This window comes from Anas platyrhynchos, chromosome 5 (genome assembly GCF_047663525.1).
Source record: "Anas platyrhynchos isolate ZD024472 breed Pekin duck chromosome 5, IASCAAS_PekinDuck_T2T, whole genome shotgun sequence".
In the NCBI taxonomy this organism is placed as follows: Eukaryota; Metazoa; Chordata; class Aves; order Anseriformes; family Anatidae; genus Anas; species Anas platyrhynchos.
This window is the reverse complement of record NC_092591.1, coordinates 5,314,914-5,337,996: the sequence shown is the minus strand read 5'-3', so window position 1 is coordinate 5,337,996 and position 23,083 is coordinate 5,314,914. Positions and strand designations below refer to the sequence as shown.

General features: G+C 37.6%; 1 protein-coding gene across 4 annotated transcripts in view; it reads right to left on the bottom strand.

Annotated features, from left to right (window-relative positions):
• Positions 1–1,686: 1,686 nt before the first annotated feature.
• ARID4A (AT-rich interaction domain 4A) overlaps positions 1,687–23,083 on the bottom strand; it is a 48,881-nt gene continuing 27,484 nt past the window's right edge. The window contains exons 12-25 of one of the 4 annotated variants that reach the window (XM_027458622.3): positions 19,464–19,536; positions 16,627–16,721; positions 16,371–16,468; positions 14,658–14,886; positions 12,933–13,183; positions 10,444–10,641; positions 9,088–9,172; positions 8,719–8,914; positions 8,445–8,507; positions 6,370–7,500; positions 6,081–6,185; positions 4,981–5,196; positions 3,914–4,060; positions 1,687–3,527 (exon numbers count right to left, since the gene is read on the bottom strand). In XM_027458622.3, the coding sequence (XP_027314423.1) occupies positions 3,424–3,527; positions 3,914–4,060; positions 4,981–5,196; positions 6,081–6,185; positions 6,370–7,500; positions 8,445–8,507; positions 8,719–8,914; positions 9,088–9,172; positions 10,444–10,641; positions 12,933–13,183; positions 14,658–14,886; positions 16,371–16,468; positions 16,627–16,721; positions 19,464–19,536 (2,991 nt within the window). In that variant the 3' untranslated portion in view covers positions 1,687–3,423. The remainder of the gene's footprint in view (positions 3,528–3,913; positions 4,061–4,980; positions 5,197–6,080; positions 6,186–6,369; positions 7,501–8,444; positions 8,508–8,718; positions 8,915–9,087; positions 9,173–10,443; positions 10,642–12,932; positions 13,184–14,657; positions 14,887–16,370; positions 16,469–16,626; positions 16,722–19,463; positions 19,537–23,083) is intronic. The other 3 variants (XM_027458624.3, XM_027458623.3, XM_027458625.3) reach the window with 3 other exon arrangements.

Here is a 23,083-nt window from a genome sequence, read left to right as displayed (position 1 = left end):
TTAGCAACTGATTTCACTTTCTCCTCCACTGCCATCCTTCAAATTAAAGGTCTTTGCTGCTCCCTGTGAAAGTCAAATGCATTATGTTTCATGAAGATACACGCTTTTATTCACTCCTGCTTTTACTTCCAGTTACTACCATAAGTCTGTATGATTTCTGTTGAAACAATGCTTTGCTATTTTGTTCCAACATCTTTGAACAGCTCAGACAGAAACAAAGTGATTAAGTCGGTTCTCAAACACAAGCAGTCTGATGGAGGAACCAGAAACAAGGAGATTAAACTGGGTGTTGCCTAACTTACACCTTAGAGATAAAATAAAAACTCATTAGTATACATGTAGTTGGACACACTTTCATGAAAAGAAAGAACTCGGGTAAAGTAGCGAACCTTTTTTTGCCCTTTGTCCTTACATGCAGAATTTTTGTTTTCTAACTTTCAAATTATCTACTGATACAATCTGAAGTAATAAGCCTGCCAGAAATCTGGTAGTTATTCATATCAGCTGTAGGTGGTATGGGAAGGTCTAAGTTTTCTTAGAGACCTTTATAGCAGTTGTAAGTGTTTGATCCTTTAATCCTTTGCAATTTTGCTACCTCCTAACTAAGCCTGAAATAGTGTGTATCATTTTGTCAAAAACTGCACATTAGGAGGCAGAACAGGGAAGACTGCCAAGAGGGTGCTTTATTTTTGATTGTTCCTGCAAACATGATATGTAATCTCTTGTTTAAAAAAATCCCAATTCAGTGTAATCATAATTACTGTGTCCTCAACAGTATGAACTTTAACTCAAGGCATTGGAAAGCACTTTGGAGTTTGCTTTATGGCAACAAAACAGAAATGAATGGATTATAAGAGTTAGAAATAAAAGACCTGTTAGGGTCTTGTTGATTTCAATTTTAGAGCAACACAGTCCCATATTATATAGTTAATCTGTTTTTCCCTATAGTTTATGACATTTAAAAATATTACTTTGAACATCTACTGAATAATCATGGCTAACTGATATACTTCTTGCCAAAAAGAAATAGGAAACCAGAGAAGTGAGAGGTTTTGCTGGTAAACTCATCCATCTTTTCTTGCTGGTTAACTTTCTCTCAGGATAATAATGTTAATTGCTATTCCAGGGCTCTGATTAGTACTACTGTGAGGTAAGCAGGTGGAAAGAGGGAATGGGGAAGAATTTTCTTTATATGAAGCAGCAGCAATCAGTTAGACTGGATTTCCATGTCTCATGGAAATCTTCCATGCGCTATTTTAAACATTCTGAAGAGATAAGGAGAAGCAGTAAGTGTACATACAGTGAATATCAACGCCAAAACGGAGGTGGCTGAGAGCTCATCCATCATTTATGCATGTTGACTGTGTGTATATATCTGTTTAAACCTTCATACAGTATGTAGACAGAGGTTAGATATCTGCATAAAACATAAATTAGTCTTGTTTCGCTGAATTTAAAATTTACTTCTATAAATACCAATCATGGAAGATAATCTGACAGCCCGTGACCCTGTTATTTCCTTTAAAATGAGTATTGCTATTTTATTCACAGCTACTATGAGGTTAACAGTGAAAGCTAACTCTGAAAAAAAGCCTTTACAACAATTCATGGAGAATAATTTCCCTATTTAGATAAGTCTGGACATTTACAAGAACAATCATTTAAATAAAAATAGAATTTAAAGCCTATGTTTAAAACATAGCCTTTATTAGTGCTGTCTAGTGAGCTCCATATTTATCTTACATTGAAATAGTTCTGCTTTGCTTAAGAAAAGACAGAAAAAGTGCAGTTACAAGAGTACTTTTTCTTTAATTTTCTGCGAAAATGGAAGGAATCGGAATCACAAGTTGACAAATGTTGTAAAATGAGATTTCAAGAAACATCAATTTTAGTAATGCTACTCCATCACTAGTGTTTCGTTCTGACTTTCTGCTGTGTGAACCAGAATATCCTGATATACAGTCTAGAGCATCTATGTTATTACTCTACAGCATATTAAACACAGAAAAAGGGGTTAAGAACCCCTTCCAATGTACAAACATGAATAAAAAAATTGATAAAAAATCACTTTTATACATAATGTATATGCAAACTGCTTTAAATACATGGTTTTGGAAGAGTTATTTACAAAATGTATCTGTCTGTGGGACAATCCACAGACAAAGCAGACACAGTTGCTTTACTTTATTGTTGCATCTCAACTTTGGGAGATATAAATTCATTCGGCAGTATAGCAAACACAAGAACTTGTGACAAAGTATCTTAAGGGCAACCCAAAAAATTTTGTTCCTCAAAACAAGGTTAAGTACTAGGACTGCCAAAGTTTCCAAATAAATTCATAGTTTAATCCAGATGCCCGCTTACAGATCTATATTGTAGAGGACACGTCGACGGACCCACTTTTAATACAGGCATGGCCACTGGATAAAACCTCCTGTAAGAGCCATAACTGATAGGTATGTTTTATCGAAAGAGTGAACTAACCTAGATTTTTTTTTCCAATTTTATTAATATTTTAAAAAATACATAAAAATACAACATCCAATGTCTGAATAAATATATTTAACAAGTTGCAAGATACCTTATTTTACACAAAAATTTCAGCTTTAGAAATCTTGTTAAATAACTTCATCGTTGTTATATATTTCATTTTTTGTCTTTTTGTAACAAAATAAAAACTCTGAAATTACATAGAAAAAAGACAAAATATTTTTGTCAAGGGATAAGATAGTCCACTGAAAACCTATTCACAATTCCACTGTAAACATTAATAAACATTAAAATATTTGCATAATTGTGTGCTCAAAAATCCTATAAAAAGTGGAAGACTTATTACAACTGTAGTTTTCAGTCAACTACACTTCCTTTCACAATTTATTTTGTCCCATTTACATCTTTAAAACTGGGCACATTGCTGAACACATACTTTGGCAGTTCTGTATAGCAAGTGCTTCCACAAAGAGGAACTACTCACCAAGAGTCAATATACAGCTCGGTGAAAGTGCAGCAGTTTCTCAGTTCATTTTGATAATATTCTGATGTCTACTTGGTGCACTTGCTATTCTAAGATTTCCCTAGAACACCTGAATGCTTCATTGGACATAACTTTTCAAATTTGATAAGTGCCCTTTCTCTGCATTAACAAAAAAACAAAACAAAAACAAACACAATGACAAGCATGTCACATTGTGCCTACAAACCTTCAGTTATCAATGAGCTTAATTTCTCTGAACAGTAAATTAAAAAACAAACAAACAAACAACAAAAAAAAGGAGGGTAGGAGGGTAGAACAGATATAGTCCAGCAGTGGAAGTGTGTACAGGATATACTTGGCAATGTCAAACCAGTTGAGTGCTTTCTGTGGTTGAATTTCAGGATTTAAGTCCATGGCAGCAAGTTGCTGGCAAGGCAGAGAAATGTGTATCACCTGCATTCTACAGCAAGCACATTTTGGGGAGGAGAAGACGACGATGGACTCATTCCAGTGTCTGATGAAGCAGATGACATGGACGCTCCTGTATGAGACACTGAATATACAGAACATATCAGCATCAGACTGTCCAAGTACGTGGACATGAAGGTTTCTGTAGTTATTATATTAAAAAGACCTCAAAGATTTTGCACATCACAGAAACTGATATACTCAGACCATACTTGCAACTAGGAAGTCCAAATTCCCAATGGACAATTATAAAAAAAAAAATCAGTAAGTGTTGTTACGTTCGAGTTCTGAAAAGCCACAGATACTCTTTCTAAATACATATATATGAACAGAATAAGCATATAACACTTTTTTCCCCCCCCCCAAAAAAAAAATAATACAACAATACTGTCGAATTTCAGTTGCTTCAGATTCTGTATTTGCAAGAAAATGAACGTCTCAGGGGAAGCAAAAAGCAAATTTGAAAGTTACCTTCTCTGTCTTTCTTTTTTAATCGCTTTCTTCTCCTGTCTATGGTTGCTACTTCTGACTTCAGAGACATGTAGTACTTTCTGATTTCCTGTAGTTTTTCTTGTAAGAAAGAGATCCTTTCAGCGCTGCTCATATTGTCCAGTTCATCTTAAAAGCGAGAAGAAAAGGAAGAAAAGCTTCATTAAGGTGATCTTAGAAAAATGAATGCACCTTTCAGAGTGTACAAGACGCAGTGTGAAAAATAACACTTCCGTAACACTACATTAAAAAGGCCTGTGACTGATTTAGAATACGGGAATTCACATATTCTTCTTTCAGAAAAAAAAAATCTTGTAAATTCCCTCTAATCCAAGCTACTTAAATCAGGCAGATAACACTAATAAGAATCATGCTGCCCATGAGGAAAGGCTACACTGTAGATATTTTACTATCCTTCCTAGATGCACTCTTAATGAAAGATCTTTCTTTCTTCTTCTTATCAGTGAAAGAGGGAAGAGTGACACTCAAAAAAATGTCTTTATCTTCCTTAGTTTTAGGCCTTTTTAAAAAAATTACAAGTGAGAAAAAGAAAAGAAACGCATGATAAAATACACCAAGTAATCTCTTATCATCCTGTTCATCCAATCACCACCTGTTCAGATCACAATCTCAATTTTAGCAGCATTGACTCCTGAACTTTAATATTTTGATCATGGCACCAAAAACTACATTCAGACTACATTCACTTTTTGCGGAGTATGAGAGAGTTAGGACTGCAGCGTACAGATGCTTCATAACCCCCAAATTTACTGAAGATTGCTCAAAATCATCTGGGATCAACAAGCAGAGGAGTATGTGTGTGTGTAGAAATCAAATTTCTGTCTACTTAAAATAAAAAAAAAAAAAGCTGGAAAGCACAGAAATAGTAGTGAATGTAGCTAAGGAATTCAAGCACTCACTCTGAAGACTTTGCTGAAGCTTTTCTAAAATATTGAAGATCCTACACCTCAAAATTTGTACTTCACAGTTTAAGATGATACTAAAAACAAAAAAACAACCACCACCAACAACAAAAAAAACCAACTTACTGAGTTGAAAACTCCATTTGTGTACTCTAGGAGAAGCATTCTGGTGGTGGTGCTTCTCTCTGTGTTTATCCTTCTCTCCATCTTTGATGTGAGGTGACATCACTCTTGCAGGTGATCGAGAAATCTTCTGTGGTTTGGATGAGTTCATGTGTTTTACAGGAGTACATTTACTGGAACTGTCCAGGACGGGAAGGTCTTCACTGTCACTGCTTTGTCCTGCAGTAAGAGAAATGTACTTGACTTCAAAACAAACACTGACATTTTAAAAATGTTATATAAATTACAAAAAGGATTAAGAAAGAACTGCTCCTCCTTGCTCGGAAAATTCCAAAATACACACAGGAAAATTTGAATCATCAGATACAACATGGGCTGAACTCTCAAGTGAACTGATCTTTAATGCAGGACGTTAAGGGCTGACCAGGCCCTTTAGTTAAGGAGCAAGAATCATTTTTTGCTACAGAATTAATTAGGAAGCTTATTTTAAAATAAGGATATTAGCACAATGATAAGCTATCTTAAGTCACATATTTTGGGGTTCTAATATAGACACTGGAACTCCTTTTTTAAAGATTAAGACTGTATTAATACAGATAGATAGCACATGATTGCATATATACACTACGTGGCTTTGTATATTTACTAAACTGCTTTAAAAACCTAAAAGAATACTTGTGAAACACGACAAATAGCTTTAACAAGAAACAGAACATTTTAAGCTATAGCGTATGCAAACATTTTAGATTCATGCAATACTTTCTATGTTCTATATTAGCTGGAAAATGTCTGAATATTCTATGTCAGATAATTACCCATTTTAGTTTGATATTCAAAAAAAACACACACAAAACAAACAAACAAAAAAAAACAAACACATAAAACACAAAAAACACAAAGCTTTCACAAGGCCCAAATATATTGACTCATTCTATTTGGCTTCTTCAAATTTTGATCAAGGTAACAACGATTACCAAAATTGAGGTATGGAAACATAAGTTCCAGCTAATAGAAGTATTCTGTCTGTAACAATGAAAGCAGGAGGCCCTATACATGTTTGTATGACAGCACACCCTTCCCCATCGCCCCCCTCAGGAATGTACCTGTTCCATTCTTTTCATTTTTGGCTGCAGCACTTGATCGCTTTGGAGTACGCTTTTGTTTTTTTGCCAGTGTTCCACTACTGCTGTCACTGGGTCTTTTTTGACCTATGTGAGGGGAAAAGGAATAAAAATGCACCTCAAATATTTCTGCTACAAACGAACTCTTTTTATAAGCAAGAAAGAAATGTAAAGCTAGAAGACAAAACAAAGCAGTCAATTTTAGCAAAGCAATACCAGACTTAAGAAGACTTCAGAAACCATTAAACTGCCTTTCAGAGGCAATGCTCACCCTTCTCTCCGATGTCTCGTTCTTGCACCGCTATGCTACAATTGCTTGACGTGGTACTGGCCTCAAACCCGTTAGCAGACTCGCTTTCGCAGAGCCCTTCTTGAGATTCCTCTGCCACGCTGTCGACTTCAATAGTCATGTCACTTTCACTCTTGATGCTGCGGGACTCATCCTGACTGAGAGTAAGAGGTGAGGCCACCGAAAAGCTTGACTGGGCAGCAGGGGGTAAGGCAGACGGATTTGAATTTGAAGTATTTGGGTCTGGCTTTTCTGATATTGTGTCTTCACTACTGCTCTTCTCCTTTTCATCCAAGTCATCCAAGTCTACTTCGTGACAGAGCAAAGTTTCCGGACCAATCTGAGGCATTGCATCATCCTCATCTTTTAAGGGAACGTTATCGTTTTCCTCAGATGGACATTCAAAGTTCTCATTCCTCATCTCTTGACCATGCTGAACCGATTCTGCCACCAGGGATGGCATTTCTTCATTCTCAGTTCTGAGAGACTCTTCAGCGTTCAGCCCTCTACATTCCTCTGCCCCGGTACATTCATTGGTCCTCTCATCAGATACAATATTTGGGACTTCCATCTCACTCTCCCGTCGACTCCTTTTCTCAGGTGATGCCTGCTCTGAAGTTTTCCTTTTCAAAAGCTTCTTATCTTTTGTAGAAGGTTCCATTTCACTTTCAGTAGTGCTGGAAATTTCTTTACAGTCCAAGGAAGACATGTCTAATCTTTCACTTTCTGTAAGAGATTCATTTGCCACATCTTCCTGACTTCCTGGTGAAATCTTTGCATTCTCTAAACAGGGATCTTTTGTCTTGCTCCTTCTCCCTTTTCCTTTAGGTGATTTTTCAGCTTCTCTCTTGATTTCTTCCATTTGTTCTGATTTATTTCCAAAAATCTGAACAATTTGTTCACTTTCTTCAACTTCCAGTTTCAGTGTTTCCAATGGCTGCACTTGACTTCTGTCATTTTCTCTCAGTGCATGAGGGATCTTTGGGCTTTCCTCATCCAGCTTCTCATCGTTTAGTTTTTCATTTTTTTCCAGTTCTGAAGTTTCTGGAGAAAATTCTTCATTCAAATTCTTCTCAGATGACTCATCTGCTTCACTGTCAGATGAGCCAGAGTCTGCAGAAATAAAAATAATAAAAAAAAAAAAAACAGAAGGGAAAATCACCCTAAATCATCAATTACCATTACTTTTGTCAACTACACAAAAACGTTTACAAGAATTCCATGCTACTAAAATCGATTTACAATAAACAGTTCCAAATTTCAATAACAAACAAAATGTGTATTAATGAACACACTTATTACAGTTCTTATTGTTACTAAAAACCCCTGTTAACTACTGTAACAGCAGCAGTCCTATTCCCCAAATTATCCAGTATGAACAAATCAGTTTAGCAAAAATGATTTTACATATTCCAACGACCTGTTTATCTACCTGTAGATATCATCACCCAATCTGACATCAGCAAAACCAAGCAACCAACAACCAAACCAAAACTTTTTTTCATGTACACCCCTCCAATCAGGGGGAAAAAAAAAAACACAAAAAAAAACACCTCTCCCACACCACAATACGGACAGTCCATTGCTAAACTGTTGTACCAATCACATACCATTTAAAATGCAAGCACTATTATGTTACCAGAAGATTTTTCAAGGGACCTGTACTAAAAGGTGTTGATTTCACTTCAGATCTTTCCCACAGAGGCTTAGAAATATCAAAAATATCGTTCTAATTTGTATATAATTCTTTACTGGATGATGTACTACTGAGGCTGAGAACTTAATTACCATTATAAAAACTAATATTATACCACTAGATTTGGTCTGTTCAGGATTAAGACTGAAAGGCTCTGGCTAAAGAAGATAGGGTGACTTGCACTGTCATCTCTATGCCATAGCTTGCCTGTGAGCAAATTGTGCTCTTCAGCAGTTTCAGTTCAACTACTTCCTCAGTAAAATTCATGAGGGAAACCAAAAATAAATAAATAAATAGAAACCTCTTTTCAAAAAAGGTACTCAAAAACCTGAAAAACATACACAGGACTGAGATCACTCACCGTTTGATCCTCTATCAGAATCAAACATTCCTGAGCTACGTCTCGTCTGCCTGCGAGGTGTTGCTAAAATCAAAATTGAAAATATTAATTTTTATAGAGTAAAATCTGCACCGAATTTTTTTGTTGTTGTTTTACTGCTTGCACGCTGACTGGTTAAGTACGACTTCAAAGCTGCTGAAAGCACTCTGTTCCCTGAAGTTGTCATGTTAATGCACTGCATTACATCACTGTTTACATGCACTTCCATGCCAGAACAAGAGTGCATCAGATGTACCTTCTGTTCCATTTGGCAATGGTGAGGAATCTGACAAGTTGTTCCGTGCACTTCTGGCTCCTGATTTACCTTCGCTATTAGGTGTTTTGGATAAAGATGTGTTTGATGGAAGAGTAGATTTCAGAGGGGGCCGTCCTCTCTTTGATTTTTGTTTCTCCTCCTCTTTCTTCTCATCCTTTTCACTGTCTTCTTTATTCTGAGGGAGAGCATTAGGTATTTATTAATGTGAAACCTTTTCTTATTTTACCCTATACATCAGTTAAAAAGCTAGACTACGGACTAAATAATCTTTTTTTTTTTTTAAATTAGGAACAATCATAGTCATAAGGTATGGTACTATAAGAAACTTATTGAAATAATCAATATTACTTTTGTTCTTTTCTTCTGTTTTCTCTTTGGTCCTCCTTTGTCCACAGGCCAGATAATCCGATCAGCTTTCACCCATTCATCATACCTGAAAGAACAAAACAACATACTTTTATTACGGCATATAAAAACTTGTTTGCAATATGACATTTAAAAGATTGAATTACAGAAAATATTTATTAAGGAGAGGTAGAAAAGTAGAGCATGTATTTACAAATACAAGCAGAATTTTGACATTAGAAAGATTAAGTTTCTAATAAATTTGATTATAAATATTCTATTTTTTCTTCTAATAATAATTTCTAATTTGCCTTCTAAGATTTTAAGAAAATTTGTGATGAACAGAGGCATGGGGGAATGTTGGTACAAAGCTCCACATCTCTTGCTTGCAAAGCACTACAAGTCAGGAAAATGAGACAGCTACACAATTTCTGAATAATGTCACATGATATACCAGATGTTGTTGAGGCATGATTTGGTGAAAACAGATAAAATACACCTTTTTTCACTGAGTTTTTAAATTATAGCAACAAACAAAGAGATTCTGAAAAGCACAAAATATACTGCTACTGCTTATCAAAATTTCCTGAGTTATTATCAAGGCAAAGAGAAACATGTACGTATCTGGGGGAATACCACTCTCTCCTCCCGCCCAAACTTAACGTTGCCTCAAAAATATATTTGCTTAATTTACTTAAAAACTTACGGATTTATCATGTCTCAAGTTATACAACAGAAGTGTTTTATTTTTATTTTTTTTAATATCACTTGTGATATGTTTGCCTGTATAATCACAATGCTCTTAAAAACAAACCCCAGCAATTTCTACAGCAGTATCAGTGTGGCTGCCAAGAGAAGCTTTTGATGATTTTTTTCCTGTAGTTTGTTGCTTAGCTCTCTCCTACCCTCTCTACATGTAACAACCGTTCTTTATAATCACAGTTAACACTGAACGCAAGAATAAATTTTGTTGCCAAAATCTCAGTGCTTGATAATCTTCTAATTGCAGACGTCTTCACTGTTCCCAGTGACTCTTATTTAAAAGTCTGATGCTGCTAACGCTAGCTGACACAATAAATTACAGGGATACTCCTGTGAGGAGAGAGGATTACTCACTTCAAGCAGGATGGAAACTTGGAAACATACAAGTCTATTCTGAGATTTCAATGCAACAGCGTCATACCGTGAACAAAATTACTACCATTGAAAAATAGAAGAGTCAGATCCTGTTACCATGTTGATAATTCAACTCAGAGGCAAGTCACCGACTATCTTTCTCTTTTTGCCTAAAAACAAGAACTGTTTTGGAAGTAATAATCTTTTTAACGAATCAAGAAGTGAAATGCAATGTGTTCTCACCTTACATTCCAACCATAGTAATGAACTAAATATAAAACTTCTCCATCGTCAATTTCAGTGCTTTTAATACTGGCTTCATAAATTTTTTGAGTCTTTCCACGTCCGTATTTTACTTTTACTTTGGTTCCAGTCAGGCAGGGTTCTGTGTCCTCCTCATCCTCTTCACCTTCTGATTCTCCTTTGTTCTCCATTTCCTCCCTGCAGTAAAGTATATTCAAAATACCCACTAATTAGTCACAATCAAAATTTTAACATTTAACTAGCACAGCCAAGCTTTTTTTGCATCCTGCTCTACTTTTAAAACATCCTTGCTTTTGACACACTACTTTGTAAAAATTTTGTTTTCATCTACACTTTGATTAATAGATTATAGCTTACTAACAGCATATGGAAGTTTGGATGGCCAAACATGATGTTCTCTCATGGATATGAACACCATTGTACTGCAACAAATCTTGATTACAACAGTTTTTAACCAAATTTAGATGTCTACACAGCTTTTATTAGCTACATCTTATTAGTTATATCCAATATTTAAACACAGTATCAAAACATTGTTCCAACAATCACAGTCTAACCCATTTTTAGGGGGAACTTAGAATAATGTAAAAGTTAAACTAAAAAAAAGTCCCCAGGAAGGAAAATACTGAAAGACTACGGATTTCTTTTAATACAATATTTTTGCTGGCCCTCAGTGAAAGATGAACTATCCTGTTGGGGCAAACAGTTGAAAGAAAAACAAAGCTGACAAGCACCACCCGTATCACTTAAAAGAAAACTATTTTTGATGTCTTAGTCATTTGACATACCCCTGCAACCTGCTACACACCCACACTGTGCCTGCACATTTGAGGCATTTTTGCATGCTGTGCTCTACTCCAATATTTTTCTTTGGGCAGCACAGTAACATTTTCTTTAAAATAACTGTGTGTTGCTTCCACTCCTCAAACCTCTTTAGCAGAAAAGATGCAATATCCCTACTTGTAACTCAACAAATCCTATTAATTATCAACTGTCCCACACAGCTTGGCCACATGGACCAGCAAAACAAGGCAGGAAAACAATTAAAAACTTATCCTTGACCACAGCCAGAAGCTGTTAGATAGAAGACATCTACTCTGGTAAAAACTCAGACACCTAGTCATAGCTTGTTTTTAACCAGGAATGTAAATCCAATTCAAGCTGTCAAACTTGGTCCCTGGGTGCAATTCTCCCTTGCGTGGTGGTTTTACCCTGCTGGGCAGCCAAACTCCACCACAGCTGCTCTCTCGCTCACCCTCAGAAGAAGGAAAGAATTTGATTAAAGGGTGAAGGAAGAGGGGGGAAAAAAACTAGCAAAGGCCACAAAGAAGCACAGAGAGAGGAAAAAAAAGATTCTCTACTTCCCAGAATAAGTGATATTTGGCCATGTCCTGGGACACAGGGACTCAACAGGCGTAGTAGTTGTTTAGGGGGACAGAAGTCTTCGTAACAAGAGCCTCTCCTCTCCTCTCCTCTCCTCTCCTCTCCTCTCCTCTCCTCTCCTCTCCTCTCCTCTCCTCTCCTCTCCTCTCCTCTCCTCTCCTCTCCTCTCCTCTCCTCTCCTCTCCTCTCCTCTCCTCTCCTCTCCTCTCCTCTCCTCTCCTCTCCTCCCCCTTTCCCACATTCTATTGCTGTGTGACATCACGTGGCATGGAATATCCCGTCGGTTGGCTTCGGTGAGCTGTCCTGGTGATGTTCCCTCCCCACCTCTTGCCCACCCCGGGTTGGAGGGAGCTCTGATGTGGTGCCAGTACTGCTCAGCAGCAGACACAACCCTGGTGTGATCCCAGTGCTGTTCTAGCTACAGGTGCAGAGCACAGCGCTGCAGGGGCTGCTGCAGGGAACATTAACTCCACCCCAGCCAGACCCAGTACCCCTCAGCACATGGTTTGTTCCCTCTGCTGTCTCCTCACCCATCCACTACTCAGTCACTCAGTCGTTGCCTGCCACTTATCTCCATCCTGTTCTTTTCAACCTACCTTTAGGTTTCATTCAAACTGTTTTTTCCTCTGCCTTCTTGGCAGATCCTCTCCTACCTACAATACATCTAAGTAACAACAAAACTATGCAAGCTGTAGGTTCAGTGGTCAGCATTAAGCACAGAAGAGGGGCTTTTTTCCATTCCTGCCCAGTTGCTCACCACCTGTATAGCTGCCTGCTCTACTTGGCACCTACACGTACTAGCGTGATAAAGCACAAAGACAACATTGGCAGGACTTTCAAGGAAATGGAAGTGAAAAATACTGCCAGCCATCTCCCAGAAAAAAGGTCACTCCTTCAAGTATAGTAAACTCTCCGAGCTTGAAACAGTATTTTCTTTTTCCTGTCTGGCTGAGCAAATTAAGGTCTCTGATTTCCACGTCTTAGAAACTGGTCAGATCTCCAGCTCTGTGGATACTCTTGCTTGGAGTATGGCTCTATCAGGACACATATATACTTCTAAGAAGGTGCTACAAATTCATTCTTACCTCTCCCTCTGCCTCTCTTCCTCTTCATCTGACTCTTTATCAGACTCTTCCTGTTTTTTAATTTTTTTCTCTTTTTGCTTTGGTGTAGTTTTTCTCCCTAGTGGAGTTTCATTTTCTTTCTTTTCTGCATTCTCAAGCGTTTCCTCTATATCTTTGTTTTCCTTGTTACTGTCTTTTAATTTATCTTGTGTTTTATCCTCTTCACTCTCTCTTTTAGCAGGCGTTGCATCACGGGCAAGTCTTCTTCGTCCCTAGAACAGAAAGAAAATTAGAGGTTTTTAAAAGGTACTTTGAGTAGCTGGACAACTGCTGTCTGGCACTGTGACATGTTCTTGTGGGGGGGGGAGTCTAGTACAGATTAACAATTTTACTACTAGAACTATCTTTGATAAAGACATTGCATAGTAACCAGAACATTTAAAATACGTTATGAATGCAAGGTTAGTTATTTGGAGGCTATCCAAAGACAACAGTAATGAAGACACTATAATTACGATTCACAGTAAAACGGTAAATACTTTGAAATCATTCATAAACAGACAGTTGTTGACTGGATTAATAAAGTAATAAAATATATGATCAAGTAATATTTAGTTATTAACAAATTAACATCAACAACAAACAATTAAAAAAATAACTTTGATTCCTTTATCATCTCCAGAACTAATTTTCTCCAAAAAGTTTGTCAAGGTAAAACAACAAAACAAAGCTAGTGTCATGCCAGGAACATAATCAAGGCTGATACGGTTTGGACAAAACACTTTAGATAGAATACAGAATGTAAATCTAAACTTATGTTTACAGAATGTCTTTCAACTAGTGATTTAAAGGCCATATCCTTGTTTGAAAAACTGATTTACAAGAGGTACTTCAGTAGGATTACATTTTAGTTAACAGGATGCTTACAACTTTAACAATTTTAAAAGTTGCATTTTCTTGTCCTTCAGTCACAGTTCTCTTCTAAAGAGCACATAATGACTTTTTAAAAGAACCAACGGGAGTGCTACAGCACCCTAATTCAGTCATATTCAAATACCTTTAAAGTACTCTTGTTTTCTTGATCAGGTTCAGTTTCTACCAGCTGATGGGTCACTACTCTTATCTACGTAACTACTAACACAACCCTCACCTATACAGCATTCAAAGACAGAGGAAGACAAAAAACCAAAAAAACAAAAAAACAACAAATCTTCCCTCTCCTCTTTTGGCTCTGAAGAAAACATGCAATTTTACAGTACAATTAACAGACATATCGTGATAAAAATCAACTCAAAGAAACGGGACTTCCTTTGATTCTTTAGGCTGTAGCAGTCCCTCAATATCCTTGCTTCCTGATGCACAGCTCTGAATTCCATGTGCCTGTGGAAATTCCCACCCACAACCAGGACTGTCCTGCTGGGTTTCTCTGTTCTGATGATATACAGCTCTCAGTAGCTCTCAAACTATCCCTGAATAGAAACACTGCTGACATCAACACAGCCTTAGCAAATCCCATTGATGGTTCAGGACACAAAGAAATAATGAAAACCGATTCTACTCGCAGGTAGAATGTAATTAACAACTGAACACCAACTCTTCGTTCACTGAACACTGTCCTACGCTCTCATACAAGCACATTAATTCAAATGTACAGTTGCTCCACAAGGGAAAACTCATTATGTAAACTGTTCAGTATACAAAGGGGTTTTGTTAAGTACTAAATAGAAATCAGTTCGAACTACTTACCCTTGGGGATCTTAGTTCTATTTCTTCTTTTTCACTCTCACTGCTGGAATAATTTTCTTCTGCTTCTTTTTTTACTTCTGTTGGAGGCATTTTTTGCTCCTCTTTCACACTTTCCTCCATTGGTTCCTCGTGTTTCTGTATGTCTTCTACCACTTTTGGTTCATTGTGATGGATGGTCCTGAACTGAATGTTTGCCGAACGGCAGTACTCTTCAAAACCATAAAGATACCTATAGGTAGAAAAAGTTTTGTTTACATGTTTCACCTTGTGTTTTTTAATTCATTGAAGTGAAAAAAAAAAAAAAAAGCTCTTTTTCTGCTTGTAGGGAAAAGCAGGAGTAGCAACTTCAGGAAACAAAAATGCCAGAGGAGGTTCTGAAATGAAACAGTTCTGCACACAAGTCAAGCAGCAAAAAAGAAAACTCTGCATGTACACACAGGTGCTTCTCACACATTTAACTTCATCTCTGTCCAATTAAGAACTCATGACAGTAAAGCTTACGAATATGTACACTGTTTTGCAAACATACACTGACAGCTAAGATCAGCCCAGTATTATAATACGGGCATACAAACAAGTTACCACATGGTAACAAATTGTCATGCATCAGCTTGTCCTCTGGTAACTGCCTGTGTACACACTCTAATCCAGCTACAGGTGAGAGAAGTATGAACTAGCTTATCCCTCAAAGAGTAAGTATGTAAATCACAACACACCATCATGTGTTCATACAACATCATTACCTCCACTGTAATAAATAAATATGTGCAACATTTCTATTTTTTTTATCATACATACACTTCTCTGTAAATTCAGACCTTAAATATGTGCCCGGTTCAAATCCCACTGAAGACAGTCTAATTATTTTCATCAACATTAACATGAGTTGAGTCATTAGCCCTCCCTATTCAATCAGACAGATTTCCCTAGGTTCGAGTCAAGAGAACCTCATTCTTCCCTTTTACTCAAAAAGCCCAATCATTTCTTGCTCAAACTTTCAGGAGAATAAATAATTAAAATAACCTTTATTTAGAAAACGAGACTGAAAAATGTAATTCCTAAAAGGTTTCCGTTTCAACAGTTATAACCTTACTGAAAACTAGAGGTCAGAATAAAAAGTGTTATGCATTTTCAATCACAGTAGTAATTTTGCTACTCAATACCGTCACATCACCATAGCAATGTACATTGGTTATGCTCTAAAGCTATTATTCCACAGACGCCACACAAAGATGACATTTAAACATGCTGCCTGAAACACATCTTCCTCTACCAACATTTGTGAGGAAGTTAAAGAAACTGGTATAAAATTCTGCTCACAGCATGCAGAATCTACAGGCTTCTTCAAAGAGCATGCGACTGAGATCAATAACCACAAATTGCAAAGCTGAGTTTGCCAAAACCTTTTTGCTCCTAAATGACTGTTACATTCTGAAATGGCAGCATCACCTGCTGAAAATAAATGCTTCTTTATAAGAAAATGAGCAGGATTCTACTGTATTATAGCAACAAGAACTTATCCAGTCCTGACCACTCCTCCTTTTCTCCATCATTTCAATCCTTGGCACTGGAAAACGCTCAGAACTCCTCATTAACTGAAGAATGTCAACTACTGTTTCATTAAACTAGCAAAAATTGCTTTAATATTGTACAAGTAATTAAAAAAAACAACAACTAAGAATGTTTTCACCATTATACAATAGGAGAACTTACTTTCTATAAGCAGTTTTTACATTGTAGGAAGCAGCCGAGTTCAAAATAGGAATGCCAAGGTCCATATAAATTTGCTTCCATACAGCACCGCTCTCAATCTTTGGTGGGGGGGGAAAAGAAAAAAAAAAAAAAAAAAAAGGTAAGTTTTCAGGTTTTGTTTACCAAGAACATTAAGGAATGACACTTAACACAGACACAGTTCACAACCTTTAAGAACGATGAGACATGTTTAGTTTAGGAAACATCCGACACTTACATTGTCACACCCACCCTGCTGATATACCAGTCTAAAAAGTTTGAAGAGATTAAGGTCCTTGTAGCCCAGAACAGGTGGTTTGTTGATAGGAGTACCTAAATAAAACGAAGATAGAAATAAAATGTTATCACACATAACAGAAAACTGCTTTTTCCATTCATACAGCACCCACTTGATTACCTGGATACACATTCTTCACACCTCTCTACATTTTAACATCCCTATTTAATAGTTCTGTATGTTGCAGTTCAGTAGTTTCCAACCCCTCTTTTGGATACATCACATATTTCTGGCTGTTTTATTAGCATACTGCCACCAGCTGCTTGATAACTACGATTTCTTGATCTCCTTTCCAGTTCTGTGCGATTGTCGTGGTTTAACCCGGCCGGCAGCTAAACACCACGCAGCCGTTCGCTCACCCTCCCCCCTCCCTCTCTGGGACGGGGGAGAGAAATGGAAAGTGAAGCCCGTGAGTTGAGATAAAGACAGTTTAATAAGACAGGAAAATAATAATAACAAAATAATAATAAAAATAATAACAATAATAATACAATGGTGATAATAGGAAAGTAATAATAGTATGTACAAACAAGTGATGCACAATGCAATTGCTCACCACTCGCTGACCGATGCCCAGCCTAACCCCGAGCAGTCCGGCCCCTTCCCCCCCAGCTAGCCACCCCTATATATTGTTTAGCATGACGTCAGATGGTATGGAATACCCCTTTGGCTAGTTTGGGTCACCTGTCCTGGGTCTGTCCCCTCCCAGCTCTTACTGCACCCCCAGCCTGCCCGTTGGCAGGACAGAGCAAAAGGCTGAGATGTCCTTGGCTTAGTATAAGCACTGCTCTGCAACAATTAAAGCATCGGGGTGTTATCAGCACTCTTCTCATCCTAAGCCAAAACACAGCATTCCACCAGCTACTAGGAAGAAAATTAATTCTGTGCTAACTGAAACCAGGACAGCGATAATCCCTATCCAACTGGCTGCATCCCACTGTTCCTCTTCTGAGGGTGGGGGCAGGCAGAATTGCAGCAAGCTCTGCAGAGTGCCTGATAAATGCTGGAATATAGCAACGTGTGAAGACAGTAACTCAAAACACTGTGGTCTGAAAGGAATGGGAAAGAAGAAGAAATGCTGAACTACGAAAAGATACTCAGGCAGAATGTGAAGCAACACAGTCCTAACAGGACATGAATATTTGGGACAATTCTGAGTCAAATTCTTTCCTTTTCTCAAATGAGTGGGAATTATATAAAAAATAATTTCAAAAGGAGAAACCAAGTGACTGGGGAAAGCAGCTGCCTATGTAGATAGTATTCATCCCAGCAAGGAGGAACATCAAAACTCTTTCCTGCTGCTTGTCATTTTCCTTCATCTTCATGCAATTGTATTTGGAATCTTGAAAATAACTTCATTTGGGAATACTGGCATAGTTATATGAGTCAAAATATTCTTAATGAGAGAAGAGAATGTAGAACAAATCTGGTGGGAACACATGTTGCTATAAGAGCAGAGGGAAAAAAGGTCAGGGAGAAAGACCCCATCCTGAAGAAGACGTGCATATTGCTCAATCAACATGCTAGCTTAAAGAACAGTTTCTACACTGGAACTTCAAAATTTAGTGCACAAACTTTCTTCTTTCTCCTCTGTAGATCACTGGCATCATCTCTCTACTTGGTTTGTAGTAGGTTTGGTAAGTGTTTAAGAAAGGGAGCAGGGAAGAAAGAAAACAGAAAAGGGGGAAGAACCAGTCTACCAGATGTTTAGATTTTACACCACCACCAGTCTTCTTCTTATTATTATTTTTTTTTTCCTGAAATAACCTGTCTTGGAAGAATAACAGGCTGTCTCTAAAAACACTGGTTCTACACAAATGGCCTCACAATGCTGTACTGCATATACTCTGCCATAATACATGATCTATGATAAGCACCTGGCAATACTGAACAGACTTGGAACTCTTTTGTTATTGAGTGGTTGAGAAGAGACCTCATCCATTGGGATGCAGAGCCTCTTTAACAAAGTTAACTTGATGTTTTATTTTCACTTTAAAACCCAAGAAAATGTTGTACTCTAAAAGGAAATAAAGGAGAAATATTCTGACACTACATGCATCCTACTGTACTGTCAGTCCCATCACAACTTCAGATATGAACAGCTTATGTAACAGTTCTCCCAAGTCAGCAGGTACATCCTGCTCTCTGCCTATACACTGCATGTGTACTACCAACGGATGTCTTACCCCACGACTTTAACTGCTCCAATTTGTAACAGTCTCACCTAATTCTGTAAAGAAAAGCATTTAAAATACACTGTTTTCTTGTTCTAGTTACTGGACAAAGCAGAGTTTTGTTTCTTCAGGTGAGGATCATGATTAAGACAGTTCTGCAAGGAGCTGAAGATGGCACATCTCCTATTATCTGCTGGTTGAATTTCATCATCCGTGAATAGCTGCCTCAGGTTCCAGCCTGAGATTAACAGCAGCAGAGTTCCCAGCCGTGGCTGTCACAACAAGAAATCAACCAAGAGCTTATTTAACAGCGATTGTTAACACAAAAAAGGTTTTGTAAAAGCAAAACAAAACCAGAACACCTCAGGGAGGATTTCTGTTTCCTTTGTGCACTGTGCTTCAAAGTATTTGAAGTAGATCTGCCACATGTGAAAATGGGGAAAAGTGTTTTTCCTTGACCAGACTGCCTCTTACCCTTGGTTCACCGATATAAGAATATGCTCATAACAACATCCACTACATTTCAAGATACTTTTAAAGCTATCAGAAAAAATGGACTAAAGTTTTTTGTTTGTTTGTTTTAAATAATTAATTTGCTATTACCTCTGTCTTCCATAAACTTATAAAGCTGTTGGAGGAAGTTGTCCCTCTCTTCAGGATCAAGCTCTTCCTCAGGCTGTGAAAACAAATGCAGTCATAATGAAAACAAAGCATGCAAAGTAACAATTTATTTGTACAAAAGCAAAATGGCAAAAACTAAATCAAAACCACTTTCCACTTGGCCCTATACCGATGTAATGGCGAAACATCCAGAAGACAAAATCTCCTCAGGAGACTGAAGCGCGTACCTCAAGAGGAGAAAAAGGAAGTGCAGGTCAGAGAAAACCTCAATCCATGACAGAAAGAGCACAAGTGTGATCCTCAAAATGAAAATATAGCTAATATCTGATTCTAATACAGAGAAGATCTCTTATTTTCAGGACTGGAGCAGTTCACAGGAATGCTAGCTTTTTTTTTCAAGCTCATATTTGGAAACACATTTACAGTCACTTCCACAATTTCCTGACCATGTATCTTCTATAATTTAGTATTATAAACACCTGAATCTTATCTTTAAAACATAAATCTTCAAAGAGAGAAACTCTTACAAACTTTATAGGAAGTAACCTAAACTGTGTAATAGAGATTTTATTCTTTGCAGGTGAAAATAAAGTAAATTTGGGGAGGGGAGGGAAGGAGGGAAGACAGAAGGCAAGAGGAAATAATTTCTACTTATCTATACAAACTTAACAGCATTCTGAAATTCTAGCAGAGGCCAGAAAAAAAAAAAAAAAATCTTTTCCCTGCAACACTTTACGCATGCCACATTCTTCCTGCCAGCCTGGCAATCACAGGGATTGCTGGTGAGGCAGTTTGCTCAGGGAAGACTGCAGCTGTCTGAAAGGAAAGACATACAGTACGTGTCAAAAATCTTACCATTACATTATTAAAAATAACAGCAAAGTCACACGCAGTTCCAGAAGGAAACCAGAACCGTAACTTCAGTTTCAGACTTCTCTGCATTCAATAAACTTGAAGCTTCGAGGCAGGAAGATACGCAGTGAAATGTAAATGTATATGCTACTGCCTTGTTAACCAGAAAGCGATCTGCCAAGCATCATGAATTTCAGCCCTCTCTGCTTCAGCGAATTCTAAGCTTCAAAGCCCAACAGGGATCACCTGTAGTCAGGCAGAGACAGTATCTGTTTCTCATTTTCCCATTTCTTCTTGTGAAATAATTTGAGGAAATTAAATGAAGAATCAGAACATTGTACAGGATCGTCTCCCATTTACTCATGCTGTGTATTATACAAATTACATAAAGAGAAACAGTTATCTCAAGAATTATGTTCTTCCAGGTTAAGCAATGAATTATTGCTATAGAAACCAGAGCTTTTTTTTTTCCTCTTAACAATCTAGACTGTGAACCAACTTCACGATCGAGAAATTTCTAACAGCTACTGTAATGTTTACCGACTGAAGGCAATACAACTCACACTACACTAACTCAATCTATCTAAATAACAGTAAACATTCAGAAATATTTCTGAATACTTGAACTCGAACCATTTCTTTTACGTGGGCATAATGCCAAACCAGAGCTGTAGGTCAGAACAGCAGAAATGGAGGTTAGGAATAGCATTCTTGCAGACAGAGCGTTAACCATTTCACTGACACCACAAATTTTCACCTGAAGAAGAACAAAAAGGGAAAGATGAAAAGCTTTTGCATCCTTATAGAAGCAACAGCAAACCTGCCTGCAATATTCATTCACCTACGTGAGACATCCTGACTGCTGCACCTCCTTCTCTCTGGTGACAGCATGAGCGAGGCTGGCACCCCTCGACAGAGAGAGTCTGACTCGTGCCTGGTGCCCACGCCAGGGAAGACACCGACTCCTCCTGAGAGGTGACTTGAATATGACCTGAATGCTATCCCCAGAGGAATAAATCATACTTTTTTCCCTAGTGACCAAAATTTGATATTTAAGAAAACGAGAAAGAGATGAGAAACTCACCAGAGAGATCAACCCTTCACATACATTATTATTGCAACATTGAGATACACGGATTTTATTTTTTTTTAAGAGATCATTTTTTCATCAAGGTCATCTATTTCCTATTTGTAGCTGGATATAGGACCTCCCAGGGGTGTCTGCTCTTCCTCACTCTAACTATACAAGCCATCATCCAAGATGGTGAATCAGCATTCTCTAAAGCTGCACCCGAAGTGAAGAAAACCCCTGAGAAGCACTGGTGCCACAACCTGCCATCACCATCAGTGAGGGACTGCTGGAGAGCTAAAATTCCCCAAATGTCTTTCCAGCAAGCACTGGGGTGACACTGCTCCCCTCCCAAACTCACTTCTGTATGCCAGCACTTATCCCCATTTTAGGCTGGGCATAAGTAAGTTCACAGTGACGATTCTTCAAAATCAGTTTCCTTTAGAGCATTCTGACTCTCCATTTTATTTTTTCCCTATATAGATGTTGCAAAAAAGGGAGACACTACCCAAAGGTAAGTGCAAGTGAGGCAAAACAGTATGAAATTTTTAAGTGGCAGGAGTTCAAAAGCAAGACCTTTTTGTTGTTCATCCAATATCTGTAACTAAATGCAACGTGAAAAAAATTTGTTTTGTTTCAGGGCAAGGCACATTTGAATTTCATTAAAAATAAATCAGAATGACCTTTTTCGGTAATAATTAAAAAAACAAACTGTTTTTAGGGTGCTTGAGATGTTGATCTTCCTTTCTCACTAGCAGATCGCATCAGTTAGAGAATACTGTAAACACTGAAAAATGAGAGCAGCAATAAAAACAGGATCTCTGTATAATGGATTTCCCATTTCCATTTCATGTGACCTTCCAAGTAATACTAACAGCACTCGTAAGTATCTTGTAAAAGTATTTGGTGGTTCTTGTTATCAAAGTAAGCACAACGTAAAACCCACTGAAACTTGCAGAAAACTTGTAATTGGTTTTGCTTCATTTGCTTTCAAGCCCCTTTATTTACCAGGAGCTTTCCCTCTATCTTTAGTGTCATTTTAAAAAAGAATATAGCTCTATTACCCTGACTCATCATTTACTCTCCAGGAAGCTGTTAAATCTTCTGTGGATGCTAACCTGTGGAGCTGAGTGGGAGCAGAAAGGAAGAACCAGTTTGTTTTACAAAACAAAGAACAAATCCCTACCTACATGATATGCTCAATCACCACTGAGCCGAGGTACCAGGGACAGATCTTTCTTTTATGTTATTAATGGCTGACAATGCCATAAACTCGTGTGAAAGAAATGCAATCGAAGAGAGAGAACAATGTGTGCAGGATCTGGAGTTCAGAAGAATACACCACCAAGATAAGGTGTCAGAATTAGCGTAATTGTGTTGCTTCAGAGTATTTAATTGCGTTTGTCACTTGCATATTTGCTTTCTAACACTTGAGTTTGAACGCTAATTAAGGAAATGAAAAGAATTAAACTGACTGCAACAAGTTAACAGCTTTATACCATGAGATGATGAGAGAAGTCTTAAAGCATTCATTTCTACCAGGAAGAACCAAGAATCCAAACATCCTCAGCAGCAGCTTTTCTTGGAGCTGCACCTCAGCTTGTAACCTCTTCACTCCCCTTTGAAGAATATTCTGAGAATGGCTGTGAGCACAAAACTGGGAGCGAGAAATTCTTTTTTA